Source organism: Vigna angularis, chromosome 1 (genome assembly GCF_016808095.1).
Source record: "Vigna angularis cultivar LongXiaoDou No.4 chromosome 1, ASM1680809v1, whole genome shotgun sequence".
Lineage (NCBI taxonomy): Eukaryota > Viridiplantae > Streptophyta > Magnoliopsida > Fabales > Fabaceae > Vigna > Vigna angularis.
The window spans coordinates 5,592,878-5,607,946 of record NC_068970.1 but is presented as its reverse complement, the minus strand read 5'-3'; the positions used below and the strand labels follow the sequence as shown (position 1 = coordinate 5,607,946).

The 15,069-nt window shown below is 28.5% G+C and overlaps 1 protein-coding gene across 1 annotated transcript; it reads left to right on the top strand.

Moving 5' to 3' along the window:
* The first annotated feature begins 5,016 nt into the window (after positions 1–5,016).
* On the top strand, positions 5,017–6,638 carry LOC108322692 (probable WRKY transcription factor 17). The gene is made up of 3 exons (XM_017554862.2): positions 5,017–5,839; positions 5,915–6,040; positions 6,192–6,638. Exons 1-3 carry the CDS (start codon positions 5,154–5,156, stop codon positions 6,367–6,369), a joined length of 990 nt encoding a protein of 329 aa, XP_017410351.1. The 5' UTR covers positions 5,017–5,153; the 3' UTR covers positions 6,370–6,638.
* Positions 6,639–15,069: the final 8,431 nt, after the last annotated feature.

Genomic DNA, 15,069 nt, shown 5'->3' with positions numbered 1-15,069 from the left:
GTTAAAATGTAATAATTTGTCACTCTGTCCTTAGAAACATTTAAAACAGCCGTATATCTCTCTCTCAAATAAAATTATTAATACCACTGTATACCAAATACTCAGACTTAAAATCAATTATTAAACTAAAACAATCTCACGCTAATTAATTTATATGTTTCGTACATTATTGAAACCAAGATAAATCACACGTTCAAAACCTTATGTTAGAGACTGTTTAGATTAAAAAAAAAATAGAAGAAGTTCTAGGAGTATCTATTTAAAAATATCTATGCTTCAATAAATAAAAGATCTCTTGAAAACATTTCTAACTATTAAAACACACCCGTAGATTAACATATTTTATTAATTGTTTGAAGCGGAAAGTATAAGGAAAAAAAGGGAATGGTTAAGTTCAAAGTTTTCGTTCAGAACCATAATGAATTGGGCTGGAATTGAGAAATTTGCAAATCAGTCCAATCAATTTAGCTCCATAGTAAAATGGATATTTTAATGAAGCTCAAGTTTGCTTAGTGGGCATTTCTTCCTGCAACACCTCTTTTCTAGCAGTACTCCCAAAAAACTTGCAATTTTCAACTTATCCTTTATTTAAAATATAATAAAAATCCTTCTAACTCTTTCTCTTAATTTTTTCAGATTGGATGTTTCGAAAAATATTTTTGAATCTAAAAATATTTTTTTTCAAATACTTAATCCAGAATATATTTTTAACAGATTTCAAAATATGTATTTCGAAAGATATTTTTGAATTTGAAAATACTTTTCAAAATATTCAATTCAAAAAATATAAAAACTTTTAAATTGGGTGTTTCAGAAAAAAAATAGATTTGAAAATAGCTGGTAGAACATCTAATTAAAAAAAACATATTTTAAAATAAATATTCTAAAAAATATTTTTGAATTTGAAAATACAACTTTGGAAATATCCAATTTAAAAAATATTTTCTTTTAGTTTTAAAAATTGTTTTCTAAATATTTATTGGGGAATGGTCAATCTGGAACATTTGGACCCAACTATTTTCGTAGAAGAGTTGAAGCTTTTGAGCACAGTGTTGGGAATGGCCACAGGAACAACAATGTTGGAGGCAGAAAGAGATCCAAGAACATCAATGTTGGAGGGGTTCACTTGAGAAACCTAGTATCAGTCTAACTATATAAAAGATTGACACCGTTCTCTACCCAAAACTTTAAGACAATGATTTAATGAATCTTTAATTTTTATACAGTGTTTTAGTTTCTCGTTTATATTCAATGTAGAACTTGGACTAATAACTAAATTTTCAACAAAAAAGTTGACATCAAAGAGGGGTGGAAGGAGGGGAGAAGCCATGGTGGGCCAATTGATCCCAACAGCTGCAACCAGACAGCCGAAGTGGAAGTGGTGGTGATGAGGAAGGTGAGTAGAAGGAGGTAAGAAGTGGAAGGAATTTGGGTGGGTCTGAGTTGTGATGTTTGAGGAAGCTGGAATATAAGTAAAAATGCAATCTCTGTCACTATGAGTGCCACCTTTGGTTGGGGGAGAAACAAGGTAAACATTGAGGGAAATATGATTTTAGGATTTTCAATATATTTTCAATGAAGGTAAAAACCAAAATATTAATTTAAATAAGAAGCATTTTAGTGGATTAACACCTTATTTTGCATTAACTTTTTTGTTGTGCTGACTACATAGATTGTTTTAAAGTTTACACCTTCGTATACATCTATATAGAATATCTTTAAAAATGACATTTGTAATTTATTTTGATGAGTTTTGTTTACCATTTAAAAATAATATTTTCGGAAAATTAGGTTTTTACTCAAATTTAAAAAAAAAACATCTTCACGAAAGAGGTAATGCTCTAACGTTTTTAAATTTAAAATAAAAGGTTATTTAAAATTACCATATTTTTTTAATTAAATCATATAATATTAGTAACAACTTAAAAACTATAATAGAAGTATTAAAAAATCGATCGATAACAATTTGTATGATGTTTTGAGTTATGCTTTTTTTTTTCATTTATAACACTTAAATTTGAGATGGGGACGTTATATCAGTTTTAGTTAGAGGGTGTGAGTTTGATCAAACTTTGAAAAGAGATCTTTATCATATAACACTTTCGATAACGAGGTTCAACTATTGAAATTAATATCATTTCTGAAAAGGAAGTTATTAACCATTGACTGTGAGGTGCAGCCATTGTCTGTTTTTTTTTTTTCTTTCTTTCTTTCTTTCTGACCTAAGTGTGAATGTAAACCTATAGAATGAGTGAGGTACCAAACTTCACTTATGGCGCTTTGAATACTCTTCCCACGTGTTGAGATTTTCGTTGAAACTATAAATTCTATTTGGGCATTATAGTCATTTACTCTTCCTTTATTCAATGTTTTTCGAGTACATCAAAATTAAATTAATTTTAGGGAAGCGAAGTTGAAAAAAATATTCAACATAAGTTTCGTTAAAATATCATTAATATTTAGAAATATAAAATATTTTTATTTCCCTTTTCTCTGTGATAAAAAGTGTGCGTATATATATTATATTCTTAGGAAAATTACTTTCTACTAACAATTAGTTTATTAGCATGTTTTATAACCCAATTACAATTATTTTATAATTTTATTATTTTCGCAAAGTTTTTATTATTTTTTCAGTGTTTATGTATTTTTCATCTATTAAATGTCTAACAACATGCTGCCATGTTATATTTTATTAAATGCATAATTATCAAAATGATATCACTTTACAAGAATAAATATAAAAAACATCATTTTTCACTATTTTTAATTTTTTTACATGTAACATGTCATTACACATTTAGCACACGAGTAAAAGGTAAAATAAAAAAAAGGATACTAAAATAGAATGAAAACACTTATATGGTAAATTTGGAAAATATATTTTATATGCAATTAAATCTATAAACTTTCTATCTTCACTTCATTTTTTATATATTTACTTTTTTCACGCATTTTCATTAAAAATACCTTTCAGATTATTAAATATCAATTAAGTATATTAATGGAAATAGTATTTTGAAACGTGATTTTTTTTTTAAGAATGTACAGTATTATATTTAAAACAGACTTTCTATTTGAAATCTTGTATCGTAGGTCAACCACCGTACGATGAAGCCATAAATGGTGGTCCATGTTAAGAAACCAGGAATTGAGGAAAGCACAAAGGTTTAGTTTTCTCCAAGGTTGCAAGAAATGATGAACAAAACACTGGCTAATGGTTGTACAAAAAACGTTGAAAACAATATTGTAGCATATATTAAAACAACGATCGTAAATGTCAACCAAACTTTAATGAAGTTTTGTACGTTGGGCTTCACCTTCTCACCACCAACACGGACTCTGGCTACTTAGATGCCATCTTGTTGACCAAAAAACAAAAGTTAGATGCCATCTCCCACCTCTCAATTATTAGCGTTTTCTTTTATTTAATAAAATGGAGATAGTGTACATGTGCGCATGAAAGCATATTAATTATTAGCATAGAATAGAAATATTATCATAGAATAAATTCCTATTAAATATCAACTCTCCAGATCAAATCAAATCAAATAATGTGTATTACTTTCTACGGTGTTAATCCGCGTATTTTAAAACCATCAAGAAAAAATATTTCTATTATATTCCCATATGCGTTGAATTAGAGTGACAAAGAGATTCGGACATGATTTTTTTAGGGTAAACACCATGATAATGTTTATATTCCTGGGTGTTGTGGCTGACCAAAGTAGGCATTGACCTAACACAAGGAATCAAGTTGAGTAAGCTTTCTTACTTTTTTTTCTTCTTTATTGAAACTACACGCATTACTTTTTTCATCGTATTGGGAATCCACGTTAAAATTCAAAATTAAAGTTCCATTCAGTTGCGATCACCATAGATGGATGGTCAACCATTCACAAAAGGACAAAATGGAAAAGGTGAAGGGCGAAACTTCCGAGGAGATCGACATAACTTTATAATATATTTTATCAGTGGAATACACGCGGTGGTATTATGGTATACGTATACGGTAACTAATTAATGCCAAAGTCTACGGAAGTCAACAAGAAAATAGCCTCTTCACTTTTGAAGGAACAATCTTGATTTTCGTTAAACCTCAAAAGCCAAATTCAGAAAACTAATAAACGTAAGTGATTTATAGTAGAACTCAAATAGCCAAATATTTGCATCAGTTTCCTTTCTGTGTGCTAAGCAGGACACTAAAGTCAAAACTCATCACAAACCTGTCGTAATAATAACAATGAAGTGGTAGATATGAAATAACATCTAAGTTGTTTTCAATATTAATACAGTATAGTCAGTGCATGAATGCGCTTGAAAATGACAAGATTCTACACACAAGTGCGGCCTTTACATAAACTAATGGTATGCTTAGCCAAAGAGAGAAATAAAGAAAAAACAAAACAAAAGAAGATAATAGCCAAAACAAAAAAAATAATTTTTTTCTATACTTCATTGTCTTCCCCCACAGTTTCAACTTTCCAATACAGTGAAAGTTGATGGGCATAGTTATGTTTAAAAGATAAACGAGATATTAAAATGAAAAAATAAATAATTTGTTTTCCCTCTCTTGATTGAGGAAAGTAGGAAAGTAGTAAGTAAAAACAGTAGATGCAATGGCGTTGACCAGGTTGGTTGGTTGCTTGGGTTGGGGAAATACTTGAAGACATTAATCTGTTTGTATAAAGGAAGTTGGTGCCTTGACGGTGATGATTTTTTTTTCTGCATTTTAATTTAAAATTTGTATGGTGAAGATTGGTTGAATGGTTTGGGAATTTCCATGGGGGCTTCCAAAGCAAGAAGTGGTGGGACACAGCACCCAGTCCTCCTTTGGAGCTTTACAGTGAGTAAACATTGTGTTTTGTCGCGGCACGCCTTTTTGTGTTATTATTAACAATAGTAATAAATAATGGCATCGGTGGAATAAAAAAGTGATTTCTAAACAACATTATTCTGGCCATTACTTCAATTTGCATGCAAAAGCAAAGTCCAACCAATATCCACGCTTCCATTGACGAAGCTTCGTTGACTTTCTCATCCGCCCTCTCTTTTATAACCAACCCCCTTCCCCTCTTCTTTCTTCCATCCAAACCAAACCCACACAAAAAACCAAACCAACGCCAACGTAGTCTCTCTCTCTCCAACCCTCCATGGCAGTAGATCTGGCAGGTGTTGCCAAGATTAGGATGGAAGAACAGATAGCCATCCAAGAAGCAGCTTCCGCTGGATTGAAAAGTATGGAGCATCTCATTCGTGTTCTTTCCTCCCAAATCCCTTCCTCTTCTGCTTCTGCCTCTGCCTCTGCCTCCTCCTCTTCTTCCACACACCACCACCGTCTTAATCTCAACCACCTTGACTGCACCGAAATCACCGACTTCACTGTCTCCAAGTTCAAACAAGTCATCAACTTGTTGAATCGCACTGGTCACGCTCGCTTTCGCCGCGCACCTTCTCATTCCTCCCCCTCCCCCTCTCTTCCTTCTCCGCCGCAGCCACACGCTCAAAAACTCACTCTTCATTTTGCAAACCCCAAGGTCAAGTCAAATCCCAATCCCAACCCCAACCCCAACCCTTCTTTCACGGATTTGTCGGTTTCTCAATATTCCAAGACCAAAGACACCACCTTTAGCATATCTCCTCCCATCTCCACCACCACCTCCTCCTTCATGTCCTCTGTCACGGCAGACGGCAGCGTTTCCGACGGCAAGATCGGCCCCGCCATCCTCGCGTCCGGGAAGCCTCCTCTCTCCTCATCCCACCGTAAAAGGTGTCACGACGCCACCCTCTCGGCCGGGAAAACCTCATCCTCCGCCCACTGTCATTGCTCCAAGAGAAGGTAAAATTCATTTCACATCCGCTTCAATCAATTTCAAACTAAAGGAAAAAATTAATTTTTTTCGCCTTTCAACAGGAAATCTCGTATGAAACGAATGATTCGAGTGCCGGCGATAAGTTCGAAGATCGCCGATATCCCTGCGGATGAGTACTCGTGGAGAAAGTATGGTCAAAAACCCATCAAGGGGTCACCCTACCCACGGTATTTTTCTATTCTTATCCTTATGTAGAATTGAATCCGTCAAAGTCAAACATTAGTTTCCACGCCTTTGAACTTTGGAACCCTCGAATGATAGTATTATTTTATTTCTAAGTTTGTCGGAGATTAATTAATTTGTTTTTGGTAATGGCAGAGGGTACTACAAGTGCAGTAGCGTGCGAGGGTGTCCGGCCAGAAAGCACGTGGAGCGAGCCCAGGATGACCCTAACATGCTCATCGTTACCTACGAGGGAGAGCACCGTCATCCGCAGCCGCGTCTGCCGGAAGCTGGCGTGCCCGGCCCCGTGGCTTTCGGTGCTCAGGCTGTTTAAGCGACGGGTAGATCGTGAAAGTGTGAGACCGACAGTGATGAGTGATAAGCGCTGTTTGCAATTAACTGAGGAAGTTGTAACGGTGTGTTGTAACAGTGAGAGAAAAAGAAAGGAAGTTCTTGCAAGCAAGGGAAAGTAAAGAAAAGAAGCAAAGTCAACTTTTGCTTTGTTGGTTGTGACCTTTGTGGACCAGAAGAGTCCTCTAGCAGAGGATAAGCACTTTTGTGTAAATTTGACAAAAAATTATGAAATATACTTGTTTTTTTTAATCTTTTGAATTTAATTAATCGACATAGTTTATGCGCTCTGGACCAATGAAGAAATTAATCTTAATATTCATAAAAATGGAATTTTTTTGATTGTATTTAGAAAATAGTATTATTATATTGTTGGGTAGGTGCGTGATGTAATGTAATGAAACCCAAGTTGAAAGAAAAGTATAGATTCGATTGGGTTGAAAAGGAGGACGGGGATGAAAGAAAAAGTCAAAGGTGAAGTGAGAAATGGAGAATCTGTGTAACTCATTCGTGGAGTATGGTGCCACTGGGTCCCACACCACCAGATTCCAATCTAAGTCTTCTGCTTTCCTTCATTTCAAGATATTTCATTCAAATATAACAAAACAAAATATCAGGGATAAATATGTTTTTCTTCGAATAAGTTTTTTCATTTTTGTTTTTTTATTTAGTTTTTATTCTTTAATAAATTATGTCAATTTAAGTTATTTAGCCATTTTTTTAGGTAATTTCTTTTCTGAACATTTAATTTGAATATTGAAAATAGCATCATGAATTATATGAATTTTGTTATTTTCTTTTTCGTTTTTTAAGTATAAAAAAGGAGCTGTTAAATATGACATTTAAACATAAAAAAATTAAAATAACGCGTTTTCAAAAAATATTAAACTCATTGTTTAGAAATATTTTATTCCTTTCGAATTAAAATATCTTATGAATAAAATATAGTTTCAATAATAATATATATATATACATATATATATATATATATATATATATATATAGTATAACCAATTCATGCGAAAATATACCATGTTAGAAAATACACAATATAAAAAAGACGAATTTTAACCTTTTTTTATTCAAATATATTTTCCGTCCTGTAATTGAAAATATATTTTTTTTTACAGTGAAAATTTTACTTTTGTCGAGTTATAAATATTTCCAGTAACAAATTAGGTATTTTTTTAAGTTAAAACTAGTTTTAAACGCTTATTTACATACAAGTTGATGTTTGTGTATGTGTTTATAAAGAGATTTAGATGTTAAAGAAAAAATAATAAAAACTTTTAAATTTATAATTATGTTTTTTTTAAGTATAATCAAAGTGAAAATTGATTTGTAGGTTTAAAAAATTAATATATTTGTAAAATTTATAGTTATATTTTAAGTATAATCAACGTGTAAAGGTTCATTTGATGTATATTATTAGACTCATCTATCTAATACATCAACAAACTCATCTAATATGTATTGTTAGACTAGTCTAATCAATATATGAATATACCTGTATAATGTGTATGACTAGACTTGTCTAATGAGTGTATGTTCAAATTCTTGTAATATGTATTGTCATACTCATTTGATCAATGAATGAACAAACTCGTTTAATATGTATTAACAGACTTGTTTAATCAGTATAAACATCCTTGTTTAGTGATTGATGTTACACATGTTTAATTAGTGTTTGAATAGAGTAATCTAATCAAGGTATACATAGACTTATTTAATGTGCATTGTAAAATTTGTTTAATCAGTAAATGGACAGACTCGTCTAATGTGTATTAGTAGATTCATATGATTTATGTATGAATAAACTTATGCAATGTATATTGTCAGGTTTATTTTATCAGTGTATGAACAGACTCGTCTAATGTTTGTTGTTATATTCGTCTAATTAATGTATGGACAAATTCATCTAATTATTCCTAAACTCGTCTAATCAATGTGCGAAATACATTATTCGTCTAATGTCTTTTGCTATACTTGTCTAATAATTGCGTGGATAGACTCGTCTAATATGTATTATTACATTAGTATAATAAGTGTATTGACAAACTCGTTTAATATTTTCTGCTATACTCATGTATTTAGTGTATACTTATACTCGTCTAATCAATATATAGAATGACTCATCTAATATTTTTTGTAATACTCATATAGTTAGTTTATGGATAGACTTGTTTATTGTGTATTGTTAGACTCCTCTAAAGGTTTTTGTTATATTCTTCTAATAAGTGTATACATAGATTCGTCTAATGTGAATATAGTTAGACTCATCTAATGTTTTTTTTCCTACATTTATCTAATGCATTATTAGATCAATTTAATAAATGTACGTCTAATATATATTTTTATACTCATATAATGACAATATAAATACATTAGTAGTGTATTTTAAAACAATTATTTTATTAGTTTTTTTCTCTTATTTTGATCTTCAAAATTTACATTTTCAAGTTAAAATATTAAAAAATAAATTTAAAAATATATAAAAAGTTTATAATATTAAAAAGTGTGATTTTCTGTTTACACATATAACCTTAGTATTTTAATTTAAAAAATAATTATTTAAAATCTTATATCAATTTATAGGTGCATATGATTAATACTAGTTCTTTTTATTATTAAATAATATGAATTTAAGTTTTACATACTAAAATTATAGAAAATATTCAACAATAAGAATGTTTATATTATAATTTAATATGAAAAAGATATATATATATATATATATATTTTGTTGTCAATTCTGTGAAGACAAAATTATTACCTAACAAATTCTTTTATATGACACAGTAAACAATTTGATTTATCAATAAATATATATTTTTTTTTATTAATATTATTTTAAGAAATAGAAGTAATATATACTTTTCTAAATTTAATTTTATGAAATGACTAAGTAATAAAAAACCATAGAGAAAAAAATATGAAAATAAATAGTATAAAAAAATTAATATTTCAAATATAAGTTACTTTTGTCTAATATTTTTGTTATATATTCATATGTGGTTAAATTGATCTAAAATATATTTATAATATATATACTTAGATATAATAACAAAATATAAATACATTAGTAATATATTTTTATAACAATTAGTTTAATAGTTTTTACTTTTTGTTTTAATCTTATCAAAGTCACAAATTCCAACAATTTAAAAAAAGTTTGAAATAGTAACATATAAATTCAATGTATAGTATTAAGAAATTTGATTTTCTTTTATTATAAATATATATTTTAAAACTTTGAAATGAACTATTAAATAGAATCTTTTAAATTTACTTTGTAACAAAAATAATATTTAAAATATTATATGAGTTCTATGTATATATTATTTATGATAATTTTTATTAAATAATATTAATTTGATTTTTACATAACAAAAATATGAAAAATATTCAACAATAATAATATTTATGTAATAATCTAACATAAAAAAATGAATATAATTTTTTATTCATAATTGTTTGTGAGGTAAAATTATTACATGTCAAACTTTTTACTGTAAATAATTTATATTATTAAAAAATGTATATTATTTATGAAATTGAAATAGAGATTTTAAATTTGAAAAATATTTAAGAAGTAAGATAATTATTAGAAATTAAATGATAAATTTGAAATATATTTCAATTTTATTATAAATCAGTTTAAAAAAATGAAATTGATAAAAGAGTAAAATAAATTGTTAGAGAGACCATGTTTTATGGGACAGTGAAAACAATTGTATTATTAATAAATATATATGATTTTATAAATAATACTATTTTAAGAAATAAAAGTAAAATATATTTTTTTAAATTTAATTTTGTTAAATGATTAAATAATTAAAAATCATAAAAGATAGTTTTTGGAAAAACTGTCAAAATAATTCGGCTGGATCCTGCCCAACCCACAATGGGTTAGTCATTTAGTGAGTCAATCCAACTTGACTCACTTATTAGCGAGCTGAAAAAATTCGAACCCGACCTGATCCATTACGGGTTGATGGATTAAACGGGTTGACGCACTTAATTATAAGTTTTTTTTTAAATAAAAAGAATTATATATATTTTTTATTCTAAATAAATTTCACTCTAAAATGATGTTAAACTCTAAAGATAATTCAAAATAAATAAAAAAGTATCATACAATCCCAGCGTAATCCAAAATCAAGCAGACGAACAAATAAGTTTTTAATATTAATAAATTTTTTATTGCTTGTCCATTTATAACATTAGAATCTTGAATAGATAAATGTATAATATTTTTCTCTCTTGAAACATCTTTTTTTATTCCCATCTACGATATAATAAAAAAAATGCTAACTAATAATTTTGAAACACAAAATAATAAATAATTAAATTAAATTAGGTGGGTTAGTGAGTTGAGTTGAAAACTAACCCGCATAAAAAAAATTACATTTTCTTCAAATCCAACCCGGCTCAAACCTGTGGTGGACCAGGTTGACTCGCGGGTTACAACCTATTTTGACAGCACTAGTTTATGGACACTTGTCAATATAACATCTTATATTGATAGTTTTAACACTAGTTAGGACACTATCACATGTTCAATAATCAAGAACAGTTAACTAAAAACATAAAATTTCAATTTATAGTCATATAAACATAACCATATACTCAAAACTTTGTACACCACGAGCATCAAGAAACTACTAGATTGTATTCATAAGATTAATTGGCCAATGACTCAGTTCATACAAACCAACTACCTTTGTAACCCTAAATAGTTTTAAGCATACTAAAGACCCAATTTCAATAAGACAAGTGGCTAACTAAATCCTAAATGACCTAAAAACAGACTCCAAACATCATGTTCATTCAATATATCACTCCCACAAAATATCACATGTCAAAACCTCCCTATTTAAACCAAAAACTAGTGTCGTCAAAATGGGTTGAAACCCATGAGCCAACCCGGCTCACCACGGGTTTGAGCCGGGTTTGGTTGAAAAAAAATGTGAAAATTTTGATGCGAGCCAATTTTGACCCGGCTCGCTCGAGTTGAACCTGTGGTGAGTCGAGTTGGCTCACCAACCCACCTATTTTTCTTATTGAAATCAAATTAATTAAATTAATTATTCAAATCCTATTTTTTTATTGAAATCAAATTAATTAAATTAATTATTCAAAACACACAACCTTTACTTCGTAGTAGAGCTTTTCGTGTTGCGTTGTGTTGTTGTTTATCCAAAAGTTCCCCTTTGCTATATATTTTTGTTAACGGCTATATGTAGTTTCTTGGTCAAACGGTTGTGTATGTCTCATTAAACTAAATTGGCAAAATTTTATGCTTGATAGCTTAGAATATAAAACAATAGAATTCTTTTGTTTCATTTTCTTTTATATCAATTGATTCAATTATTACTGTTTCAATTTGATCGATCAAAGTAACATGTTATAAGAATCTCAAAAGAAGAGGGTGAAAAAAAGTTAAGTGAGCCAATGAGCCAACCCGTTTAACCTACCAACCCGTGGTGGATCGGGTCGGGTTCAAATTTTTTCAACTCGCTAATAAATGAGTCGGGTTGGGTTGGCTCACTAAGTGGCCAACCTGTGGTGGGTCGGGTTGGGTCAGGCTGGATTATCCGTTTTGACAGCTGTACCAAAAACAAAAGAGAGGATAGATGGTACTTAGAGAAACGATAAGACTTTGTTCACTTGAATGGATTTGCGGGAGAGTGATTGAATGAATTTGAGAGGATTTGAAGGTAAATTTTTTGTTGTTTATTTGAGTGGATTTGGAGGTAAGTGAGAGTGGATTTAGAAGTAAATCTTTTTAATCTATCACGTCAATCAAATCCTACACTAATTCTCACAAACTTTAGTTCCAAATCCACTCTCAATTACTTCCAAATTCACTCAAATAAACAACAAAAAATTTACCTTCAAATCCTCTCAAATTCATTTAATCACTCACCCCCAAATTCATTTAATCACTCTCCCCCAAATTCATTCAAGTGAACAAAGTGTAAGTGTTTCATGTAATGAGACTCATTAACAAAATTCTATTTATAATTTTATCCTTTTAATATTCAAATAATAGAGTCCCATCATTTAATCCATGTTATCATCTCTATTATTCTATTTTCTAGACTCTCACAGTCAACAAAATAAATGTAGATAATAAAATAAAATTTTCTAGATATTATTTTCTTATGTTAAGATTTTAAGTTTAATACTTACTTTGATCCTTAAGTTTAGTCATAATGTTCAAAGTGGTTCTACCTTTTTTTTCAAATGGTCATAAATGTTCCATATTTTTGTAAAAACGATTTAAGTTGGTCTTTTTTGCTTAAAACATTACAAAAATGAATGTATCAGAAAAGGTAGGACCACTTTGACCAAATTAATGGACCAAAATAAGTATTAAACATAGATTTTATTAGATGACTAAATACTTAAAAATTATAAAAAGATAAAATTAAGAATGAAAAAAAATATAAAAAATACATTTTTATTTTTAAGGCAAATATGTTTAAAAATAAAACAAGAGTAAAATAACAAAAATAACTTCTAAGTTTGTGTGACACCAAATTATATATATATATATATATATATATATGTATATATAATATATATATATATATATATATATATATATATAATATATATATATATATATAATAATAATATAAAGTGACTAAAATACTAATTTTTTTAATATTTATCAACAAAATAAATAAGGGTAAATTTTTTACTGTATTGTTTTATTATGTTATAATAGATTTTTTTAAATATTTATAAAGTAAAGGTATTTATGATTTGAACTGAATGCGATTTGAGAAAAAATATCTTTTTAATTTAATTAAAACAAATCTCCCTCTCGTCAAGATTTTGCATTTTTTTATTATACTTGTTTAAACTCAATTCACTCTTAACTCTTAATAAAATTGGATTAAGTTGGGAATTGAATCACAACTCGTTGCATTTACAATTTAAACAATAATTTTGTAAAAAAGTATAAACAATTGACCTAGTCACAAAAATATTATATATAAAATGAATTTATTAATATTTGTAACAAACATTAAAAATCATATCTATTAGAATATTTTATTTATACTTTTTTAACGTTGGAAATAGATATGTTAAATACTAAAAGGAATTGTTTACTTAGGGTTGTTCTTGTCTTTGACTGCTATACATATAGTGGGAAGTCAAAAGTTGAACTGAATTGAGATTTTCAACCTCAAACACTATTGTCACACTTATAACAACATTCAATTTCACATTGCAATGTTAATGTTACACTTCAAAGTTTGAAGTCTTCAAAACAAATTTCAAATACACATTATCAGTCTTCTTGTGGTCCCTCTTTCTTTAAAATCTGGAAAGTAACACCAGTTTGCTTTGAATTACATTACCTTTTGTGCACGCCTGCTACTAATTTCAACACTAACACGTGTTTTTAGTTTTCATAAATGTTGTTCTGTTTAATTCAGTTTTGCAATCTTTTTTTTCATCACTTTTAGTCTTTAAACCCTAAATTTCACTCTCTTAATAAAGCAAATTATTTAAATAACTATATGGACATATATTCATTTTTACTTTAAACTATTAAATTAAAGGTACTTATTGGTAGGTGATGTTTATAATTTTAAAAAAAAATGTAACCATTGATTATAGAATTACATATCTACAAATGTGTGATTTTTCTAAAAATTTATATACATTTTGTTGAGTAAGTATTAAATTTATTTGTTAATGTAAAGACACAATGAAAAAATATAAATCTTCATATCCAATTCCAATGTTTTAAAAGATTAACAGAAACAATTTTAAATAAACAAAATATATTTCAAAACTATATAGGATAAGATATTTTCTAACAGTGAAAATTAAATTCAAAATATTATCAGAGGAAAAATTATAAAAGAAACACATATCAAGATAATCTATTAAGAACACAGGTAACGACAACATTAAGAAGTGGATTTTAAATCTAATTCAACCCCACAAAACCAGATTTTAAGGTGAGTTTTGCACCCACTTATTATTTTAAATTGGTTTTACCTCTAGTCGATGTGAGACTTCCAACACACCCCCTCACACCAAGGTATAGACATCATATCGAGCGTTAGAGTAGACATTAATGGATAGTCCGATAACGGCGCGGGTGAAACAACATGCCTAACAAACAACAAATATTGTTATGATAGGCTTTAACCATAACTCTAATATCATGTTAAGAAGTGAACTTTAAGTATAATTCAATCCCACAAAACCGATTTTTAAGATGAGATTTGCATCCACTTATATATTATAAATTGGTCTTATCTCTAGTTGACGTAGGACTTCCAACAAATAATATAAATTAAATTAGATCACCCTAAAGTCACAAACTCAATAGAGGAAGGCAACACGACGATGGTGAAACTATTGAATAATGACATATTTGCAATGAATAACCCTAAGATGATAAATTCAAGGTGGAAAAAAATCAAGAAAAAAAAGAAAGAGAGAAAAATTAAAGAACATGAAGATTAAATGTATGCAACTATTTATATATATAAAGACTATAGAATGAAAATTAAAAAAAAATCTCTAATTACATTTAAAACATTAATTACACAAAAAACACAATTATATATATATATATATATATATATATATATATATATATATATATATATATATATATATATATATGGATAATGTTAGTTGTATATAT